Source organism: Eleutherodactylus coqui, chromosome 1, assembly GCF_035609145.1.
Source record: "Eleutherodactylus coqui strain aEleCoq1 chromosome 1, aEleCoq1.hap1, whole genome shotgun sequence".
Taxonomy (NCBI): domain Eukaryota; kingdom Metazoa; phylum Chordata; class Amphibia; order Anura; family Eleutherodactylidae; genus Eleutherodactylus; species Eleutherodactylus coqui.
In genome coordinates, this window is record NC_089837.1 from 455,801,269 (window position 1) to 455,822,695 (window position 21,427).

General features: G+C 45.1%; 1 protein-coding gene across 1 annotated transcript; it reads left to right on the forward strand.

Moving 5' to 3' along the window:
• The first annotated feature begins 601 nt into the window (after nt 1–601).
• RACGAP1 (Rac GTPase activating protein 1) lies at nt 602–20,902 on the forward strand. Its single transcript, XM_066584046.1, has 17 exons — nt 602–748; nt 5,992–6,080; nt 8,083–8,285; nt 8,371–8,510; nt 10,927–10,996; nt 11,523–11,576; nt 11,650–11,727; nt 13,508–13,622; nt 13,707–13,831; nt 13,924–14,088; nt 14,972–15,067; nt 15,384–15,582; nt 15,691–15,796; nt 15,885–16,017; nt 17,334–17,463; nt 19,003–19,111; nt 19,215–20,902. The coding sequence occupies exons 2-17, from the start codon at nt 5,996–5,998 to the stop codon at nt 19,288–19,290; spliced, it is 1,884 nt and encodes a 627-aa protein (XP_066440143.1). The 5' UTR covers nt 602–748; nt 5,992–5,995; the 3' UTR covers nt 19,291–20,902.
• Nucleotides 20,903–21,427: the final 525 nt, after the last annotated feature.

The following is a 21,427-nucleotide window of genomic DNA, read 5'->3' on the forward strand; positions in this document are numbered from 1 at the left end:
CTCCTAGCGGATTTTGTACACATTTGCGCATTCGCACCGACTGCAATGGGGAGTTGTGGTGCGTGAATGCACAGGACAATTGAGCACTACCAAAATGCACATGAAAAGCGGGCGCTTGTGTGCGAACCCACTGAAATCTACGGGTTTCATTTTCTGTGTATCGCGCGTGCAAATACGTTCACATGACGCAGGCAGTTTCCATGAGTGTGTGATGCCGGACTACTTTTCTATAGCCACCCTGTATACCCCAAGCTGTATGGGCACATATGTAAGTGCTGTACACTGCTCCTGCACATCTCATCTTCCCTGTGACCACGCCGACATATTATTTAACCCGTCTCGCACTAGTCTGTACAGGACGCCCCACACAGACGCCTTCTCTTCCTGCACAACTACACCGGCCCGCCCACACACTCCACATAGTCCGTGTATCACGTGATCACCTAACAGTAACACCGCTGATTTCCATAAGAATACACCAAAGTATCACTCCACCTCCGTATCCCTCCGCCCACTCCCGCCAGTCTGTGAGCGAGGCCCGCCTTCTTTCCGCCACGCACGCGACGTCATCGTGTTCTCATGGTAACGGGGGGCGGAGCTAGCGAATTCAAACTTGAGCGGGAGCCTCAGCGGCTCCTGAGGACAACGGCTGTTAGAAGCGGTGGAAGGTCCGGTGACCGCGTCGTGACTTCCTCCCCCCTGCTGCACATGCGCGGTTCTCCGACACAACCGAAAAAGCAGCCAGCCGGTAAGTGGGGTCTGAGGAAGGTGCTATATGGAGACTAGCCCGGGGCTGTGGGAGCCCGTGTAGGCCGCAGAGGCGCTGCCTGCATTACCGACTGGTCAGTCAGAGGGGTGGGAGAGCCGCCTGTGCGCTGCGGGGTCCTGCTGCAGTGATGGGGCTGTATGTAATGTGAGGAGGGCGGTGTGTGTGATATATCCCCCTTCACTGCCTGCACAGGTGAGGGCTGGTGGGCTGCAGACCCGTCCTCAAGCGGATGAGCCAGTGCTGTAACCCTGCTGGCATCATGGCTCCCTGCATCCGAGTGGCTATGCCAGGTGACTGGTGTGGTATAGGGCCCACCACAAATGCTAGGGCAGAGGGCAGCTTAGGGTGGTTTCACATCTGCTTTGCGGAGCAGGGAAGAGGCATCCCCGCGGCCGACCGCTTCTGTCTCTGGAGGGAGCCAGATGGACCCTATTGATTATCATGTGGTCCACCCAGCTGGCCGGCTTTTGGGTATTTTCAGCTGAATCTGTGATGGCACCTCCGCCACAGATGTGAAGCCACCCTCAAGCGGGGTACGCACGGGGCGGAAAGCTCACGGAATGTTCGAAGCAGGACCGCACTGAGATTCCACCAGATTTCCGCAGCTGAAAGGCAGCTTCAAAACCCACGTTTGAAGAGGCTTCTCCGCTTGTGTTCCGCTGCGGGAATCCCTTCCCATAGAGAGAGCCCACAGCGGGAATGGCGACAATTGACATGCCGTATGTCTGTTTCCGTGCGGCTTGTGCGCAGCGTGTGGACGGGATTCTTGAACCCAGCCTTACCACCCTTGCTTTTGTTTTAAGGCCCCATGCACACTGACGTTTTTTGCTGTGGAATTCGTGGCCAGACGCCCGCTGCAAATTCAGCTGCAATGTCCGTCCATAGCATGAATGTAAAATGATTCTTCCATGCACATGCGCAGAAAACACTTGCGATTCTCGCTCACGGAGGAGGAAACGCAGCATGCTCTATTTTTGTGCAAGACTCACAGAAGTTTTCCATTGCAGTCAATAGCCGCCGTCCGTCCCGTGGTGATTCCGAAATGTTAATTTTAAAATTGCAGTGGATCTCTGTCATCCCCTGCACTGCACATCTGCAGCGGCACGCCAGCCGGCACATCCGCAGTGCATCCGAGACAGGGGTCACTGGCTGGCAGAGGGTCAGATTTTGCTGCAGAATCTCACAGCTGGAATCCGACCTGGCCGTCTGCATGTCGCCTTAAAAAAATGCCTCGTGTCCACGGGGAAAATCAGGGAGAATCCGTAGCGGGTCCCTCCTGCCCCACGGACATGAGGGCTAAAAATAACAATCACCTCTCCGCACGCTCCGGATCTTCCCTTCGCTGCTTGATCTTCTCTCTGTCGCGGCCCGATCTTCTTTGTTCGGCTCGTCGGCTGTGTGCCGCGCGCATGCGCCAGGCACATCCACCTGCCCGAAGAAAGATCAGGCCGCGAGGGAGAGAAGATCAGGCCGCGAGGGAGAGAAGATCAAGCCGCGAAGAAGGGAAGATCCGGAGCAGGTGAGTTTAATTCAGGCGCGGGTCTCCTGCGGATCCGGACAGCTTCCATAGGCTGCAATAGAAGCCTGCGGGAGCCGTCCCCGCGGGAGACCCGCACTAAAATGGAGCATGTCCGGATTTTTTCCTGCATGCAGGACCCGCGCCTGCAGGGAAAAATGACATCCGCAGGTATTTAACTACCTGCGGGTATCTAATCATCCCTATGGGGCGCGGATGCGCGTGCGGGAGAAACGCTGCAGATTGTAAATGTTAATTTGCCCGTGGACATGAGGCCTAAGTGTCTGCCAACGCCTCTAATCCCTTGCCAGCTAGCTTGTAAGTTTACGCCCGTGAATGGATGTAAATTTAGGTATTAACCCTTTCCAATCCACTGTCTGACCTCCTGAAGACGTTATGATTTAAGACTTTACAGCTCCGTCTGTCGGGGTTTTCTTACTGTATATTGCCAGCCTCTCTGCTGTTGGAGCCTATCCAATGTGTCACCTGATGCAGTACTGGCTTTAGCCAGCATATAGCGCCGTTGTATAACGGCAGAAAGAGTAAGCCCCCTAGGAAAACCAGAATACAAATTGGATTGGAAAGGGTTAAGGTTGACGCTGGCTCAGCCTCTGACAGTCTGTCTCCTGCTGCAACCGTGGAGATCGGTGAGAATTTTGATTCCTGCTTTTAACCCCTTACATGCCTCGAATATTGATCGCATTCACAAAAAAAAGTATCCTGTCATTATGCTGCATGATTAACGCTGTAAGGCCTCGTGTCCACTTGTACGCACAGATTCCAGTGCTGAATCCCACAGCAGTATCCGTGTGTGCCCGCGGACATGGAGAGGAAAAGACAGGTTTTTACCACCTCCAGATCCAGCGCAGGTCTCCTGTGTGCGGCCAGATCTTCTTTCTTCAGCAGAGCAAAAGTGTCCAGATGCTCCCGATGCATGTGCAGTGCTTTTTTTTTTTTTTCCTTTTTTTTTTATTGTAAATCTCCTGCTTTCCTGCGGATTCGTGGCCCGTCCACAGTGACAGTCCGCTTGGGATCCGCAGGAAAATGGCGCATGGCGCGATTACTTCCCACGTGTGAGATTCACATGCCGGGAAAAGAATAACATCTACATGCTTTTTACTGTCCTGCGGACGCTAATGTATCTCTATTGGCGGCTTGATTTGCAGATCTCCCACGCGGGTTCCACGAATTAAATCTGCCCATGGACAGTGGGCGTAAGAAGAAAAAATGTCAGAATTGGTTTGTCTTTTTTCCCTCCCTGTCCTCCAAAGAAATTTTAAAGACATGTAATACATTATATGGTACCACAAAAACTACATCACGCTGGGCAAAAAGACAAGCCCTGATATGTCTGTCAGCGGAAAACGAAAAAAGTTATGGCTTTTCAAAAGTGCAGATGAATCAAGTTTTACGAGGCTTCATTCGTGAGAGCCCGGTGACATCACTAGTTGTATACGGCGGTGCTGCCCTGACGGGTCTGTTCTGGTAAATTGCATTCTGCATGAAATGACAATTCTGGGGTTTCTCTTCTTAGTACCCATTCAGACCTTGTTGCCTCTGGCCAGGGCTTCTGTAAGGTGTCCACCTAAAATCTTGAAACCGGACCCCCTGGAGGGGTAGATCGCTTTTTGTTAAATTTTCTAAAATGTAGGTTTTTTTGGATATGATCAAAAAAAAGCTCGATTCCGGCAGTGCATTTATTTATTCTGACTTCGTCCAGCATGTGTGACTAATGTGATATCTTAATCATCTAAAATCTTGCAGATGGGGGAATACCTGTGGCAATCATTCATGACAACCCTGGGGGCTTTCAGAAGGGCCCAGGTTGCCATGACAACCGACTAGCACTTTGTGTTCTCATTGTGTGGGAACGAGATTGGGACCTATGAATGCCAATTGGGACTTTCAAATGCTGCTTTTTGAATTGACAGCAGCATTTAAAGGGTTAACAGCCGCGATCAGTTGGATCTGATTGCGGCTGCTGCTTGTGGTTGGCTGTGCATGGAGTGGGTTCAGCTCCTGTGCCCACTTCATAGAGACGCCTGATATGCACCGTGTGTGGACAGCGCATGTTGGGAAAGGATTAAAGGGGTATTCTGGTGATAAGTGAGTTACATACATCATTAGGCGATAACACGTGATTTTGCAATATAATGCTATGACTTGTTTCACAAACCTGCAGAGATATGGCTTCAGCTGCTTAGGTCTCCGAAGGTTACGACTTGGATGCTCTGCTGTGTTACTGGTCAGACATGCTCAGTGCCCTCACATTCTGTAATAATGATCGGTCGTACAGTCGTGAATACACACTCATCAGTAACTGGCAGTGAGGCATTGTGGGAGATGTTGTTAAAGCCTTTTTTTTAATTTTTTTAATTTAAATTCTTTATTTATGGTAATAACTTGGGAGATGTTGTTTTTACACTCCTCAGCAGCCAATTTAAATAACAATATTGAAACCTAAGGCCGCCTGCAGACGAGCGGGTCGGATCCGGCAGCGAGAAATCTCGCCGCGCGATCCGACCCCAGAGCCTGCAGGGACGAGCGCGTACTTACCCGCGCCTGGCGGCCCCGGCTCTTTGATGTGCCGGCTGCCACGCAGCCGGCGCATGCGCAGACCGGAGCCGGCGGCCGGGTGAGTGCGTGCCCCGCAGGAAATTAGAACATGCCGCGGTTTGTTTGCCGCGCGAGATTTTGCGCGGCCAAACCGCGGCCGTCTGCATAGGAGTGCGTATTGTAATGCACTCCTATGCAGACTTTCAGCAGCGGAAATCCCGCGGGAAATCCCGCGGCGGGATTTCCGCTCGTCTGCAGGCGGCCTAAATCTGGCTGGAAATCTGCTTGGCTCAGCAAGGAAAGAGAATGGGGTTTAGTGGGGGGCTTAGATGGACGTTTGGAATAACGGTAGTAAGGTGAAACATTCTGACGATTTTGAAACATTCGGGAAATGTTACCCTGTCTCCGGAATACCCCTTTGGCCCGGTTTCACACAGTTCAGAATCTCATGCAAGTTTGGCGTGTTGTACAACTCTGGAAACGTGTGTATGCATTGAGGATGGGACAAGGATCTGGAGCTGAAGCCGTTCGTCACACCCCTCTCCTTTTGACTTATCTAAACTAGATGGCGGGGAACACATGACATCACACTGTCAGCCACTCTGTGTTACTAAAAGCATTATACCGGCCAAAGTAATTCCACTTGCTCAGACTGCACATTATTGCAACTCGATGAAGGTTACCGACTAGAAACTGGTGGTTTTTTTTTTTTTGCTATCTGCAAAAAGCGCTAATCAGAGTTGTATCCATTTATAACCCTTGTAGGATGTGTGTATCATCATGGAGCTGCCAGTTGGCTTTAGTTGTTGCTATATATAACTGGGTATTTATTGCCAGGCCACTAAAAGTGGTCAAACTGACTAACGGTCCTCCTACAAATAAGAGAAGCTGGTAACGTAAATTTCAATACCTGAGGGGAGATAAATTACTGCCAGCCTCTTGGGCACCCTCAATTAGAACATGCAGTGAGGGCATCTTCAGGGTGAGACCAGACAATGCAGCTGAATGCAGACAAGCCTTACCTGCTGTGTTGCTGGTAAACTCTACAGCTATTCGCCAGCCCCTACTGTTGTGGCATCGCATGCTTCCAGCCTCTCACCCGTTCCTTTCAATGAAGTACTGCTAAATATCTCCATGTTTTCCCCTGTAGGAAGATGGCGACCACAATGTTGAGCTTGCGCAATCTTTTTGATCAGTTGATTCGCCAGATCGAAGGCCTTAATGAAGGGATGGAACCACGTAAGTATTCAAGTTGATATCACGAGTACTAGAAAGAAAAAGTGCCTCTTGGACAATTTGACATAGAAGTTCCCATCTGCTGTATAAGAATGTCTTCTTGGAAGTGTTCATTGAGAAGCCTAAGTACGCTCCCGGGGCATGTTCAAGCAAATTGGTATTTTACTTTTAAATCAATAAATACATTTACATTGGGGCTGGCACGCGTTAGACATCTTCAATATCAACCCAAGTTTAATTGGAAAGACCAATGCTGTGAAGTCGGAATTTCCTTCCTGCAGCATAATTTCTTATCTAGAAGGGAAAGGTTTTGCTTTAACAGCAGAGTTCTTACTTTAGCAGAAAAATATATTTTTAAAAATATGTATGTAACGGATGGATGGTCACGAGTTACAGTTTAACCGTTTAGTTACAGCGCTGTCAATGTAAAATAAGTTTTATGGACTATATGTACCCCAAAGCGGTGCCATTAAAAAAAAAAACCTCCCCCCCCCCCCCCCCCCCCCCACCACCAAAAAAAAGCCTTAAAGGGGTTGTCCCGCGGCAGCAAGTGGGTCTATACACTTCTGTATGGCCATATTAATGCACTTTGTAATGTACATTGTGCATTAATTATGAGCCATACAGAAGTTATAAAAAGTTTTTCACTTACCTGCTCCGCTGCTGGCGTCCTCGTCTCCATGGTTGCCGTCTAATTTTCGCCGTCTAAAATGGTCGAATTGCCAAATTAGACGCGCTTGCGCAGTCCGGGTCTTATCTTCTCAATGGGGCTCCGTGTAGCTCCGCCCCGTCACGTGCCGATTCCAGCCAATCAAAAGGCTGGAATCGGCAATGGACCGCACAGAAGAGCTGCGGTCCACGGAGGAAGAAGATCCCGGCGGCCATCTTCAACCGGTAAGTATAGAAGTCACCGGAGCGCGGGGATTCAGGTAAGCGCTGTGCTGTTCTTTTTTTCAGTCCCTGCATCGGGGTTGTCTCGCGCCGAATGGGGGGGGGGGTTGAAAAAAAAAACCCTGTTTCGTCGCGGGACAACCCCTTTAATATAGCTATGTAGACAAAGAAAAAATCTTATGGCATTTTCAAAACAAGGAGGAAAATACCTTGGTCATTAGATACAACATAGGCCTCCCTCACATATTGCTTTACGGCGTTTTACTTTCGGTTTTGACTGCAAATATGCTATGGCTGAGGTCGGCATGTAGCATTCCACTTCATTGATGAAGAGAGCTAAAGGCTCGAAAATAGGACAGACTCTGGTCGAAAAGTGCCGCGTACCACTGGCTTTGTGAGCGGCTCCATTAAGAACAATGAAAGCCGCTGACGGCGTTTAGCGCTGCGTTGAACGCCGTAAAAAGCGGTGTGTGTGTGAGGGAGGCCTTACTGGCGGGTTAGAGGGAAACTGATGTGTTATGCTGCTTTCAATGAAGATGCCATAAAGTAGTGCGGGATAAGCCAATTCTAGTGGTCCGTCATTTATGATGTACTGTGTGAGCACTTAATCAAGCTGTAGCGCTGGTGAGAGATCCATCTGGCTTCCCGAAACACCACTAACCCCATCCACCTGACATGACTTGCACTATTACACTGTATACTGAGAAGTGTCAAACATGAGGAGTAGGTTGTCAACAGCTCAGAAGTAAACTGGACTAATCTCTCGCCAGGCGCTCTCTTCCCTATGGAAGTGCTTGTAATCTACCAAACATTAGCACACAAGTGACAAACCGCTGGAATCAATGGTCTGTCACTAATCTACAGTCACTCATGGCACAGCATCATGTAAAGTACATGACTGGTTCCCTTTACAGTTTGCCAGCAGGCAGACTTTACCCTAGATGGTAATGGGGAGTAAGAATGGCCGGGCCAGGGAGCGCCCCCATCTTGGGGGTTATGGGCTCAGTTGTAATCTTTGTAGGGCAATGTTCACCAGTATAATATCTGCATCTACACTGTGCGGCAATGTACATGCAACTGCGATTCAAGCTCACAAGTCTGAATTTTATCTTAGAATTTATTCAGCTGGCTAAGAACTTTGAGGATTTTCGAAGAAAATGGCTGCGAACGGAGCAGGAGCTTCTAAAAAGCAAAGAGCTGCTGATGAAGACCGAGACTGAGCGCAGCGCACTTGAGGTGAAGCTGAAACACGCTCGCAATCAGGTGGATGTGGAGATTAAGAGGCGGCAGAGAGCAGAAGCTGAATGTGAGAAAATGGTGAGGACTCTAGAAAGTTTCCTTCGTACTTCGCACAATGTAAAACGGAATGTAACTTGACTTATTTTCTTATCCTCTGTATTAGGAGCGTCAGATTCAGCTGATAAGAGAGCTGCTGATGTGTGATGTGTCAGGAAGCATTCAGCTCAGCGAACAACAGAGGAGCGCACTAGCTTTTTTGAATAACAGAACACAATTGTCTGCAGATGGCAATGGGACTAGAAGGTAGGACAATCATTTACCCTCTTAACACAATCTGACATACATGTAAGTCAGCTGGGAGCAGGGATTGTATGGAGCCAGGCCTACTCTGTGCTTGGGAGGCAGGCCCACGTCATATGTGGTTGGGTGTCTGAGAGCTGATGCCTGATTACTATCCGTTTATATGCCGCTGTCACTACTGACATCTGCATTTAAATGACCTGACAGTGGGAGGGGCGCTCTCACAAGTATATACTGGTCCATTATATTGTATAAGCAGGTAAACTTTTTAAAAGTTCAAGTTCCCTGTGAGGACTTATCTTTATGTGTAATTACAATTTTATTACTTAGCAAAAAAATGTATTTTACCTATTTTATCTTAAAATAAATACATTTTACTTGCTATTGCCGTGTTCACAAAAGTCCGATCTGTTAGTATAAGTTATTTATCTTGCATGGTGAATGTCAGAAAAAAATGCAGAATGACTGAATTGTTCAAATTTTTTCAAAAGGTCACCTCATCTCAAGAAAAAAGTAATAAAAGGCAAACCTGTAACCACAAAAAAGTTAACAATAGAAACTACAGCTCACCCTGTGAGAAACAAGTCCTCACACAACCACGTCAATGTAAAATAAGTTATGGTGGTCAAAAGATGGCGGCTGAAAATCTTTCATGAAAGATCTGTTTATTTTTTTTAAATAGTATAAAGAAAAAACTACCATGTCCAGCAAAATAAAATGCAACTGTCGATTAAAAAAAAATAGAGAAACAAAAAATTGAGATAAAATGCCCGTGTTGTCTTAATTTGAATAACTTTTTTTTTTTTTTTCTTTGCACATCTATTTAGGCTGCCTGTCTATGGGTGCTTTTGCATTGTGTTTACTGCAGCAATAATTGGGCTGCAGGGAATGCAGTGAACGCTTTCCAAGGCATTGCTATGGAAAGCGCAGCCCCCCTGTCCAAGAACAGAGAATCCTAGCGATTCTCCGCAGTCGGCAATCTCCAGCATGCTGCGAATTGCCGCGATTCTCCGTGGTGAGGCTATCTGTCAGATAGGCTCACTGCGGAGATCCGTATGCCTGGTCCTGGGCAGCGGAGATCCTCTACGGGATTGTGCAACGCACATGGCCAGGCAGCCTTAAGCCCCCTGACCACGGACGTGTATTCGCTGGCGAATCACGCCGGACGACGCATTCCATAGCATTGCTGTGGAAAGCGCCGGCCCCTGTCCACGAGCAGAGAATCATTGCGATTCTCTGCTCACAGTGGGCAATTCGCTGCATGCGGCGAATTGCCCTGATTCTCTGCGGCCAGCTTATCTATTAGATGGGGCTGACCGGCGGAGATTCGGCGGTGGCTCCAGCTCCCGCGGCGGAGACCTGCCGCGGGACTTCGCAATGCCCGTGGACAGCCGGCCTTAGAAAGGATGTTGTCTTTTTCACTGTTTAATATTTACGAACTTTAAAAACATTGCAGATTTTCATAAACCTGGCTTGCAAAAAAAAACTTTGCCCGTGACAAGCAATTGCAACACGGCTTTTGTTTTTCAAGAGTAGAATGCAAAATTAAAGCTGTGTGGTTATTGGTTGCTATGGGCAGCAGTCTTTTTTTTTTTTTTTTTCCCCTCGACAGGATTGTAATGCAGGGGTCACACAGGGCGGATTTGCCGCGGTTCTGCCGCAGCAGATCCGCCCGCGGCCGCTAATCTCGGGATTAGCCAGCCATGTGGACGAGGTTTCCCCGAAACCTCGTCCACACGGGACGGCTAATCCGCTGCGGTAAATCCGGTTGAAACCGCGGCGGCGGTTTCAAAAGAAGCCGCAGCCGCGGTTTCAAAAGAAGCAGCATGTCTGTTTACAGACGGTTTTTTGTTTATTTATGTTACGGCCGCGCTCTCCTCTATGGGAGAGCCGGCCGCAACGGAAATGCATGCGGCCGGACCGCTTCAAAGCCGCCGCGGCTTAAACCGCGGCGGTTCTCCTGGCGGAAATCTCGCGGTTTTTGCTGTGGCCAAACCGCGAGATTTCCGACGGGAATCCGCCGTGTGTGAACCCAGCCTAAAACTATTTTCTCGCTAGTGTCATTGGGGAACAGAACCAAGACCGTGAATATAGCTACTGCCACTAGGAAGCGACACTAAGCACAAAAAAATACGAATTAGCTCCTCTTGCTAGCTATACCCCCTCTTACTGGCACCAGGTTAATCGGTTTTAGTTTGTTTTCATTGTTCACACTGTGTACAGGCTGCATGAGTCTGTAGATTCCAATGATTGAGTTTATACTCTACTGGCATCTGTGTATGTAAATCTCCTGTATTGGAGTAATGTCTCAGGAACAGTGCAGTAATAGAGGCTCCGAATTTAGCTGCTTATACTTCTGCTTTCTCCTTTTAATGGTTGACTTTTTTTTTTTTTTCTTGTTTTTTACCCCCTCCCTAAGATTATCTACAATAGATGAATCTGGATCCATCCTCTCGGACATCAGCTTTGACAAAACTGAGGAGTCCCTGGTAATGACGAAATTAATGTAAACCTGCATGAAAATATTTTTATATATATTTTTTATTTTTTTTTGTGCTTGAATTTGTTGAATGCCTGATCTGAAACTGTGATTACACGTCCTGCTCCTCTCCTGGTTCGGACTGGATGTGATATCCTACCAGGACAGAATCGGGAAATGGAAGAGCAGAGTCACGCTCCTATTGATTTCAATGGGAGTGAAGCTAGAGCACCCACTTCCTGTGCTGCCTGCTGCATGGACAGCAGACCCGATCGGGTGTCCTAAATGGCAGACTCCCGACCAACTACTGGTGCCCTATCCTGAGGACAGGTCATCAGCGGAAAAGAGGGCAGACCACCCCTTTTAGCTTATATATCCATGGCTATATTTTGAGGCACAGCTATATATTCTACTATACTTTGGTGCTTTAAAAAGTAATCCATATGCCTAAATCGCTGTAGAAGCACAAATATTTTATTTAAATTGCATGTGTCTGAATATTTTGTAGTTACTATTTTTGTATTTTTTTCTGCTAGGATTGGGACTCTTCTTTTGTCAGAAATGTTAGACTTAAGAAAAGGGAAAAGAGAGTAAGTTGTCCAAAATCAGTGGTATCTGCACCATTTTATTCTTCTACTTTTGACTAATTGTTTTGCTTTCTAGCGCTCCTCAAGGCAACAAGCAGAAGGCGCTCCTGTTCCATCAAAGAGAAATCGTTCATTCGGCTTGGCTGTGGATCTGGTAAGTTACTACTTTCCAATAAAGCTTCCATGATAACTTGCGTAAGTGGTAAAGTATTCCTGTAGCAAGTCTTTCTCCCTTGAATCCTCACTTAAAAATGCGTGTAAGCACATTGCCATGTTTCTTGAAAAGTTGAGTAAAAAAAAGTTGTTTAAAACTGACAAGTAGTAAAACTTTCTTAAATGAATTGGCCAACTAGGTAAAGAATTCCTTTTAGCTGTACATAACAGTAGTAGTAAATAAACTTGGCAGACCCCTGTAAATTTTTTTTTTTTTTATATATACACCATATTAATGGATCAGCTTGCTTGTCTGTCACACTAGACAACCCAGAAATTGTAAGCCTGCACGACAATATTTGAGAATTATTCTCCAATGGATGAATGCAATTCTGCCTGGGAAGGTAGAAGACATCACCTGCAGTTCCTGTAAAATTTGTTTTTCTTGCATTCGTTAAGGTAATATGAATGAAAAACAAAAATGTAGGTGGTGGAACATGCCTAAAAGGTCAAGTAAAAAATGTGTTTTCTAAACTGGACATGCCCTTTAAGTCAATTCTACATTGGGGGAGGAGTCCTCGTTAAAGATTCTCATCAACTGGCAAGAATGGAGAGCAGAAACAGTCGTTCTCCGGAGGACCTGTCATGCATTATATACAGCCAATTGACTTGAGTGGGTACTGTGTAGTACTTCTCACCCTGGTGCTGTAGGGGAAACCGAAAACGTAACAGCTAATCACTGGGAACACTTTGATTAGCTTGTTAAAGGACCCCTCTAATAAGTAGGGGTTGTCCAAAATTAGAATTATGTAGAATTTAACATGACGCTCAACTGATCGCATTACTAGCAGGTCTTAAAATGTAAAGGTGTTTTCCAGAAGATTAAATATTGGTGACCTATTCTCAGGATAAATCACAATGACAGATGGTTAGGGGGTCAACACGTCAGGGCCCCCAACACATTAGCTGATGAAGCTGCTATGGAAAGCTGTGCATATCAGAATGCTGTCCATATCAATGCTGTCCATAGTATAGTGGCCCGGTTTGGTATCACAAATCTGCTATTAACGTTTAAAACCGCTATTATAGAACTGGAGGGAGATAACGCAGTATCATCATTAGCAATAGAAGGTGGGGAGAACTTTGCTTGCTTTTTGCCCAAAGTTTGACTTTTTAGGTTCACACCATGCTTGTCACTTTTGATAAAGTGTGTGTGCACCTTGGAGGAGGTGAATGGCCTCCCACAGCCTAACATACAAACTGGCCTAAATTATGTAATTCTAGGCCAGCTCTTACTTGGAGTTTATTTTCTGATGAATGGACTTGCAGAAAATAAAAACTTAATGTCCTTAACTGCTCAAAACTGGTGAAATTAAGTGTCTGTCTCTTAAAAACCATTGCTGAATCGCAGGTTTGTCGCTGAGTGTAAACTCTCCCCTCTCAGTGTTTCACATAGAAGGTGAAAGCGCTGAGCGATAAGCCTGTGATCCAGCGGTGAAGTCTTTCAGTGTAAACTCTGCACAAGCTCTGACTCCCTTAGTGGCTGTCGGCCTGGCTCTTAATATGTCTCTTATTGTAGATGGTGCACAAGGAGAAGGCTGCTTCTGGTTCTGGCATAGCTCAACCACTGAGACCTCTTTAAAGATTTTATTTTTTTCCCATTGTCGGTCTTGATTGCAATATTTTTGGAGATTTTTTTCATGTCTAGTGCTTCTAAATGAATCGTACAAAATGCGTGAATACGTACTAATCTTCCCTCTCTTGCATTCTTTGTTTTCTAGGCCAATGAGTCCATAGTGACAAAAACAACAGTAACTGTTCCAAATAATGGTGGTATTATTGAAGCAGTTTCAACTATAGAGACTGTGCCGTATTACACGCGTAGCCGTAAGACCGGTGAGTTTGTGTAGACATCAAGGAAAAATTATTTATTTATTTTGGTCTACCATTTACATACTGACTTTTTCTCTACTCTATTAGCCCAGCTGCAGCCAAGTAGCAGCGAGTCTAGTTTAATGAGCAGACAGTTTGAACGAAATGAGACAGACAACTGCAGAACTCCGCAGAATCACGGGATGAGACTCCATGAATTTGTTTCAAAAACGGTATGTTTAAAAATCCAAACAGGACATATCTGGTATCTTATTTTTCTAGTCTGTTTTTTTTTTTTTTTTTTACATTCTTGTTTTGGTTCAAGGTAATTAAACCAGAGTCTTGCGTTCCTTGTGGGAAAAGGATCAAGTTTGGAAAACTTTCTTTGAAATGTCGGGACTGCCGCATTGTATCTCACACAGAATGCCGTGACCGGTGCCCCCTTCCATGTATACCTACTTCCGGAAGCACTCCAGTTCGTATTGGAGAGGTAAGGTGCATTTTGTTCAGGATGTCTTGTAAGCTAACAATGTTTAGTCCTAAGGAACCGTTACTTCCTTTTTATACTCTTATGTCAAGATAACTAAAGGGCTATCCTGGCTTTAAAATGGACTCCGTATCAGCAATCTATATCTGTTCAGTGGGGTCTACAGCCTGGGGTCCTCACCGACTAGTTGATTAAAGGGGCTGCTGCACTTGTAAAAGCAGCGCAGCCTTTTCAGTGTTTATATCTGACAGCGATCCTGTGAGTGCTCACAACGATGTACTTATAAAGGAAAAAAATAGTCTGAGTACTACAAACTTGTCCCAATAAAGTGGGTGGGACAAGCCTGCAGTTCTCAGATGGCTGCTGTACAAAATGGTATCTAAACAATTAAAAGGCTGCATGGCTTGCACTAGTGCCACAGCCCACTGGAGTGGGGACAAATAGTCTTGCCCCTTCCCCTCGTCCCCATCCCACTATTGACTCTCCTTCCCCTGAATGTCCAGCAGCACAAGTCTCACTTGCATTGCAGTTGCTGGGGATGCTGCTCTATCAGTACTGCTTGCTTCTCTGCTTTCATTCAGGATCCCCTGAACACCGATTGGGGCATTTTTAAATGTCGCTGTCAAAATTGACAGCATTTAAAGGGTTAACGGGCATGATCAGCATTAACGCTGATTGCAGCTGCTCTGGGTGTTGTAAAACAGGTGGCATCTGCTGTGTATGGTGCAAGATCAGCTGCCGAACCTACTCCATACAAACCCTGTATGCTCAGGATGTAAATGTAAACCCTGGGGTGTGAAGGGGTTAAATGAATGTTGTAGACAACTGGTATTCTCAGCATTCATAGTAAAGATATGTTTTCTTTAAACGCCTGTCTCTCTCCTAGGGTACACTGGCTGATTTTGTTCCTTCTACATCTCCAATGATCCCTCCCTTAGTGGTTCACTGTGTCAGTGAGATTGAACAGCGAGGGCTTCACGAGGTAAGGCAGTTTGCATGGATTATTGGTAAATGAAATCTATTCCAAAATGTAACAGAAGTGTTTTTGCTTCTGCAACCTTTCCTCTGTTTACCAGAATGAACCCACAATATGCCTGTTAAACACAGTTCTCTCAAATTAACTTGACTAAACAAGTGGGCTCCACACTGAAGTGTGCTAACAGCCAGCTATATGAGCACTGACCTTTAAGTAAATTGGTTCCGGTCTGATGGCCAGGCGCTTGTGTGAATTAAACTGTGATCTATAGGAATACTGAACGCTGTTTTATCTAGACTATCATGTAATCTTTTTTTCTTAGACTGGCTTGTACAGAATTTCTGGCTGTGACCGGACCGTGAAAGAGTTGAAGGAAAAGTTCTTGAGAGGGAAGAGTGTGCCTTTGCTAAGTAAAGTGAGCGACATTCATGTTGTCTGCGGATTCCTCAAGGACTTTTTGCGAAACCTGAAGGAACCGCTTCTTACTTTCCGCTTGAATAAGGATTTCATGGTGGCAGCCGGTAAGGACTTTATAATTGGTTTGTGTTGCACAATACAGAAAATTAACGTTCAGAAGTTTTACTAGTGACCTAGACAATATTTCCTTAAAATCTACCTTTTTTCATCAGAAATATCAGATGAGGATAACAGCATTGCTGCTATATATCAAGCGATCGATGAGCTTCCAGCAGCCAACAGAGACACGCTAGCTTTCTTAATGATTCACCTTCAAAGGTTGGTGTGTAGTTTATTTCGTTTTGTGTCACCGCCTCCTTTACGAACGCACCTTCCCATTTAATCATTTTCTTTCTGTGTTGTGCAGAGTGTCTGAGAGTCGGGATTGTAGGATGGATGTAACCAATCTATCTAAGGTGTTTGGTCCAACTTTAGTAGGGCATGCAGTTCCTGATCCTGACGCAATGACCATTCTACAAGATACAAAGAGACAACCCAAGGTGGGTGTCTTACCTTCAATCCATTTTGTAATTTTTAACACAAACCCATTAAACAATTAAAACCCCCACCCCATCTCCCTCAATTTTTCATGTATTTTGTAGTCAAACCATAAGCCAAAGGATATTAATAAAGTACTGCGAGGCTTCCTCTCCTGTAGGTTATGGGCCTTTAGAGCAGTGTTCCCCAACTCCAGTCCTCAGGGACCGCCAACAGGTCATGTTTTCAGGATTTCCTCAGTATTGCACAGGTGATGTAATTATGGTCGGTGCCTCAGACATTGCCACTGGTGTTCTTACTATAGGATATCCTGAAAACAGGACCTGTTGATGGTCCCTGAGGACTGGAGTTGGGGACCCCATGCTTTAGAGGAGGCAGACTGTTTCACATCTCAAGTGCAGTTCTTTTTAATGTTACTTTTGAGAAAGGAAAAAAGTCTGCGTTTAAACATAATACAAGATCAATCTACACCCCATCTATTACCGCTATAGAAGTATCCGTTTCATGGTATGTTTCATAGAAATCAGAGTTGGGCCTCCCTCACAGACGTTTGTAGTAATGCAGCGTTTTTCAACGCTGCATTTACTGCGGTTTCAGCACTTTTTCAGCAGCGCTGGCATGTTGTATGCCAGTGTATTTAGCTGCGTTTTCAGCACAGCTAAAAACACAGCCAAGGATGCTGAAGAAAAATCAATACTCAACCTAGCAGGTGCCGTTGGTGTCGCATATTATATTCCATAGCACTTCTGCTCAATTCGCAACCTGATTGGTTGTTTGGGTTGGCTGATTCACAGTGGTTGGGTTGGGTCGAGCAGACGTGTTGAATATAAAAATATGCGTTAGGGTCCCCGCCGGTGTTCTCTGTAGTTTCGGGGCGGCTGCTGGGCACTTGTCAAGCCGACAAAGCATCTATTGCTAGTGGTATTTTCAGACCCTGTCTCTAGCAAGAGATTGCTCTGATTGGCTAAGTCAGCTGAGTGACAGCTGGCTCAGCCAATCACAGCCAGCGCTGGATGCACTAATCACAGCCACCTATCCACTAGATCCTTCTAGGAATGTGTTTTTTGTTTTTTTTTTGTTTTTTTCCCCCTAGTTTAAAAAAAACAAAACCAAAAAATACTTTGTCCTACATCATGCTGTTAATGTCTACTGATGCTGTAGACAAGATACTATGCTGTCATACACCTCTACATAGTATTTTAAATGTTACACCTCCATTATGCTGCTTGTTCAGTTAGTATGTTGCAGAGTAGATAAGTGTCTGTGTATAATATACAGAATATAACTTTTTTTTTTTCCTTCAACTACTTAAATACAGGTTTTGGAAAGACTGATGTCATTACCAGCAGATTACTGGAATCAGTTCATGATGGTAGAAAATATAGACCCTTCTCATGTAATTGAAAATGCAAATATATTCAACACTCCTCAGACTCCTGATGTCAAAGGTTAGTTAAATTGCCTTTTCTATTATAGTCTCTCCCCTCTTCTAAATGTTTAGGTAAACTTGGCATCATAAATACATGTGTATGCACAGAATAAAGGTAGTAGATGAACCAACCTTTTACTCGCCTCCATAATCCTCTATTCTGATGCATTCTTTGTGGAGCTTCAAAGCGAAGCAAGTTTCAGAAGAAAGTTGTAGCTTGAACTCTTACATATAAAGGTCCTCCTACTGGGAGGGCGGTATTGTGGCATATGCTTCTCAAGCCTACCGAAATAAATTGTAAATGACAGCACAGGAATAAATACCTAGGATAAATCGAACATTAAGCACCAGGGATAAGATAGTACATTACTATGCATCATTACTTAATTTGCCATGTGTAGTAGAAAACTTAATTGCTTAGAGCGCTTTTAAATATTCCATTTTCAATCTTCATCAGAATAAACCACATGAATCCCATAGTGACATACGTTTTGGTGCTTGATCGGCCATGTCAATATTTTAGTAAGATATACACACACTTGAGCGTTTATTTTTTTTTACGTCTGCAGTATATATTGTAGGAATTCCATTCAAAATCTAAGCATAGCATTATGTAAGTCCGGGCATAACTTGGTATAGTTGCACCTCTCCCTCTGCTCTCCCACCCAGTCTTGCACTAGGCAGTGAGACAGACTGATAAGTTGTTAGTTACCTCAATATGTACTACCACTAGAGATGAGCGAGCGTACTCGGAAAAGCACTACTCGCTCGAGTAATTTGCTTTATCCGAGTATCGCTGTGCTCGTCCCTGAAGATTCGGGTGCCGGCACGGAGCGGGGAGCTGCAGGGGAGAGCGGGGAGGAACGGAGGTAAGATCTTTCTCTCCCTCTCTCCCGCCCGCTCTCCCCTGCTCCCCGCTGCGACTCACCTGTCAGCCGCAGCGGCACCCGAATCTTCAGGGACGAGCACAGCGATACTCGGATAAAACAAATTAGTCGAGCGAGTAGTGCTTTTCCGAGTACGCTCGCTCATCTCTAACTACCACCATCTCTGACCAATGTGAGTCCAGGTAGATCAAAAGTGCAGTGACTCTCTAGAACTGGTGACCACAGCAGGGCCAACCTCGGAATAACTGCCACTCTCCCAACAATAGCAGACCTTGGGGCCTTTGTTATATTCATGACTGCTGTGACAACCCATTGTCACCCCACAATAGCATCAGAGCCAAAGGTCTAACAGCAGAAGCCCCTTCTCTCTAACCACTTGGATGCCAAGTTTGCTACTGATAGCGCCCGTCTCCAATCTGTTTTCAGGAAGGTGTGGGCTTTAGCTCCTGTAAATGATAGATTGTGCTAAGTGCAGAGGGGAAATAACTGCCCAGCCCTGTGCCCATCTCTATAATAATCCGCATAACTCATTAGCTATGGTGGTCTTTACTGCTTTGACTTCTTCTAAACTTCAAGAAGTGAACGAACATCTAGAAGGTTTTTGAGCTCAGTTACTCCAGCATTTATTCCCCACCTGCCTGCTACCACGTTTTTTGTGTTTTCTATTGCAGTTAGCATGCTAGGGCCTCTAACGACTCCTGAGCAACAAATTAGCAAAACGCCTTCCACAAGTTCCCTGTCGCAGAAAGTTCGGTCCACTATTGGCAGAAATACACCAAAGTAAGTATTTGTCTCCTCAAAAGATAAAATGTAACGATTGTGTGATTATTTTAGCATTGCTAATAACCTTTTTTTTTTTTTTTTCTCCTCTTCCCCATTCTAGGTTTGGAAGCAAAAGTAAATCTGTTAGCAGCTTTGCACAACAGGGCAGTTTCTTTGCCTCTCCACTATTAAAATGAGTTGTCAACCTACAGCAGACGAAATTGCACATTTTTATATTATGCTTTTTGTTTTTGAGGTTTTAAGTGGTAATACAAGATTCCTACAATACTGTAACATGGAAGAGGTGATACTGCATAACTAACACTTTACTTGTAAGCCCGCTTTTATTGCTGCATACTGAAGGCAAATAGAATATTTAACTTGACTAGATCAGACTCTTGTTATAAACTGTATAGTCTGACGGGAAGCGGCGGCTCTTCCTTCTGCTGGAGTCAACATTAGTTGTTGTTCTGGCATGATGGTAATGTCCAGACCTTTCATGTATACACCATTTTATTTTGGCTACTATATCGTGTATGTAGCCTCTTCTGCCTCAAGTGCGTGTTTGTTTTTTTTTGTTTTTTTAATGGCAAACTTCTCTCGCTGAAGGGAATCTCTTGCTGTTAGGTTAAACCTTGTACTTCATCAGGTACGCCTGTATGTTTCTTATACAGTGCTGATAAATTATCTTTAACCCATATTTTTCTTGAGTTTTTGAGATTTTATTTTACTGTAATGCTAATATAAGAAAAGATTTTATCAACCTCAAAGGGGTTCTCCAGGCAAACACTATTGATAACCTATCCTCAGGACATCAGTAGCGGATTGGGGTCTACTGCTTGGGACCCCAGCTGATCAGGTGCCTGCTGTCAGTGCCGCAACACACAGGTACAAGGCGGAAGCAGGTTGCTTAGTCTCTTGTGTAGTAGCCGATGCTGATGATTCCAGGCGCAGCTCTCATTGGTTTTAATAAGAGCTGTGCCTATAATTGCAGGCGCCGGCCACTACAAAGGTCGGAGCGAACGCCTGATTTTGCGCCCATGTGTGGTGTGGCACCAGCAGCAGCTACCTGATCTTCCCGGGTCCTGGGCATTGGCCCCTAGTGATCAGCTTTTGATGACCTGAGCATAGGTTATTGATTGTACTTGCCTGGAAAACCCACTTTAAATTTTTAAAGATGGCACCTAAATATTTTTTAAACCAGGATCCAACCTTCAATAGGTGATGCAAATGTCTTTCCTCGCCTTCTCTGCAGTGACACCATCCCCCTTTTATGCAGGCCATGCCTAGAATACTCTCCCATAGAAGGCATTGAGTTTTTCTCCAGATAACCGTTTCCTATGGCCAATGTGACTGCTGTACAGCATCTCTGACAACATGGTGGCTCCCATAATCATGTACAGAAAATAGTATAAAAGTAGCTACATCAGATAATCTACTAGAAAAAAAATGATTGGTATCATGTTTGGTAAGGAAAAAAATTGAGTCTCTATCTAGACAGTTTGTTCGCTACATGACTACAGTCCTGATCGGCGTGTCACAGCCCAGGATATGCGCTATATAAAGCGATCTACTGACAGGACCATAGCAGAGATGCAGTACTTAAGTCCCTCTTTTGGCTTTCAGTCTTAAGAATTACTTTAGCTCTCAGCACTATCATTTTTCTTGAAAATATTGCCAATTCAATAAAAAGAAATGTTATTCGAGTGCTTTAATATACTTGGCCTTGAATTGAAAGTTTATTTATCCTTTTTTAATGCACTGCCTTTTGTAATGTGTTTCGAGAATATATTTACCCTTGAAGATTCACCCCTGACTGTTCATTCTGTTTGCTAATATTTCATATGCTTTATCTAATGTACATTAGCACTCCTTAGACATCTACACTTCAGGAGCAAAGCCATGAAGAGGCCTTCACAATCTGATTGCAGCCTTGCTAATTCATTAGCCGTCACCTGAATTTTGCTTTTGCTCACACTGGGGAAAATCTATCGTGTTCTAGGATGGATGCAGTTACAAGTTAACACCAATAGTGCAAATTGCTCCAAGTGACACCTGTGGAGAGTATAACTGTTTACAACCGTATGCCTGATAGAGGTGGCATAAGCAAGAGCAATGGCACAAAACTACATGCCGGATGGTGCAATTTCCAAATATGTTGTATGGGACCCATGCATTACATTTTTCTATTGGCAGTTTTCTCCCCCCCCCCCCCCCCCCCTCCCCGATGGCAGAGTACGTCTAGTTATAGTTTATAGCATTGCATTTTTACAGACGGTTAAACAGTCATTGTGATACGTTTATAGTGTATAAAGATATTTGCTTCATGCCATG

Excerpts from the sequence above, each read along its gene's own strand:
- RACGAP1 (XM_066584046.1), top strand. The coding sequence starts at position 5,996 with ATGGCGACCACAATGTTGAGCTTGCGCAATCTTTTTGATCAGTTGATT. Across the intron at positions 14,089-14,971 it reads CTCCAGTTCGTATTGGAGAG|GGTACACTGGCTGATTTTGT; the intron begins GTAAGGTGCATT and ends TCTCTCTCCTAG. Across the intron at positions 19,112-19,214 it reads ATTGGCAGAAATACACCAAA|GTTTGGAAGCAAAAGTAAAT; the intron begins GTAAGTATTTGT and ends TCCCCATTCTAG.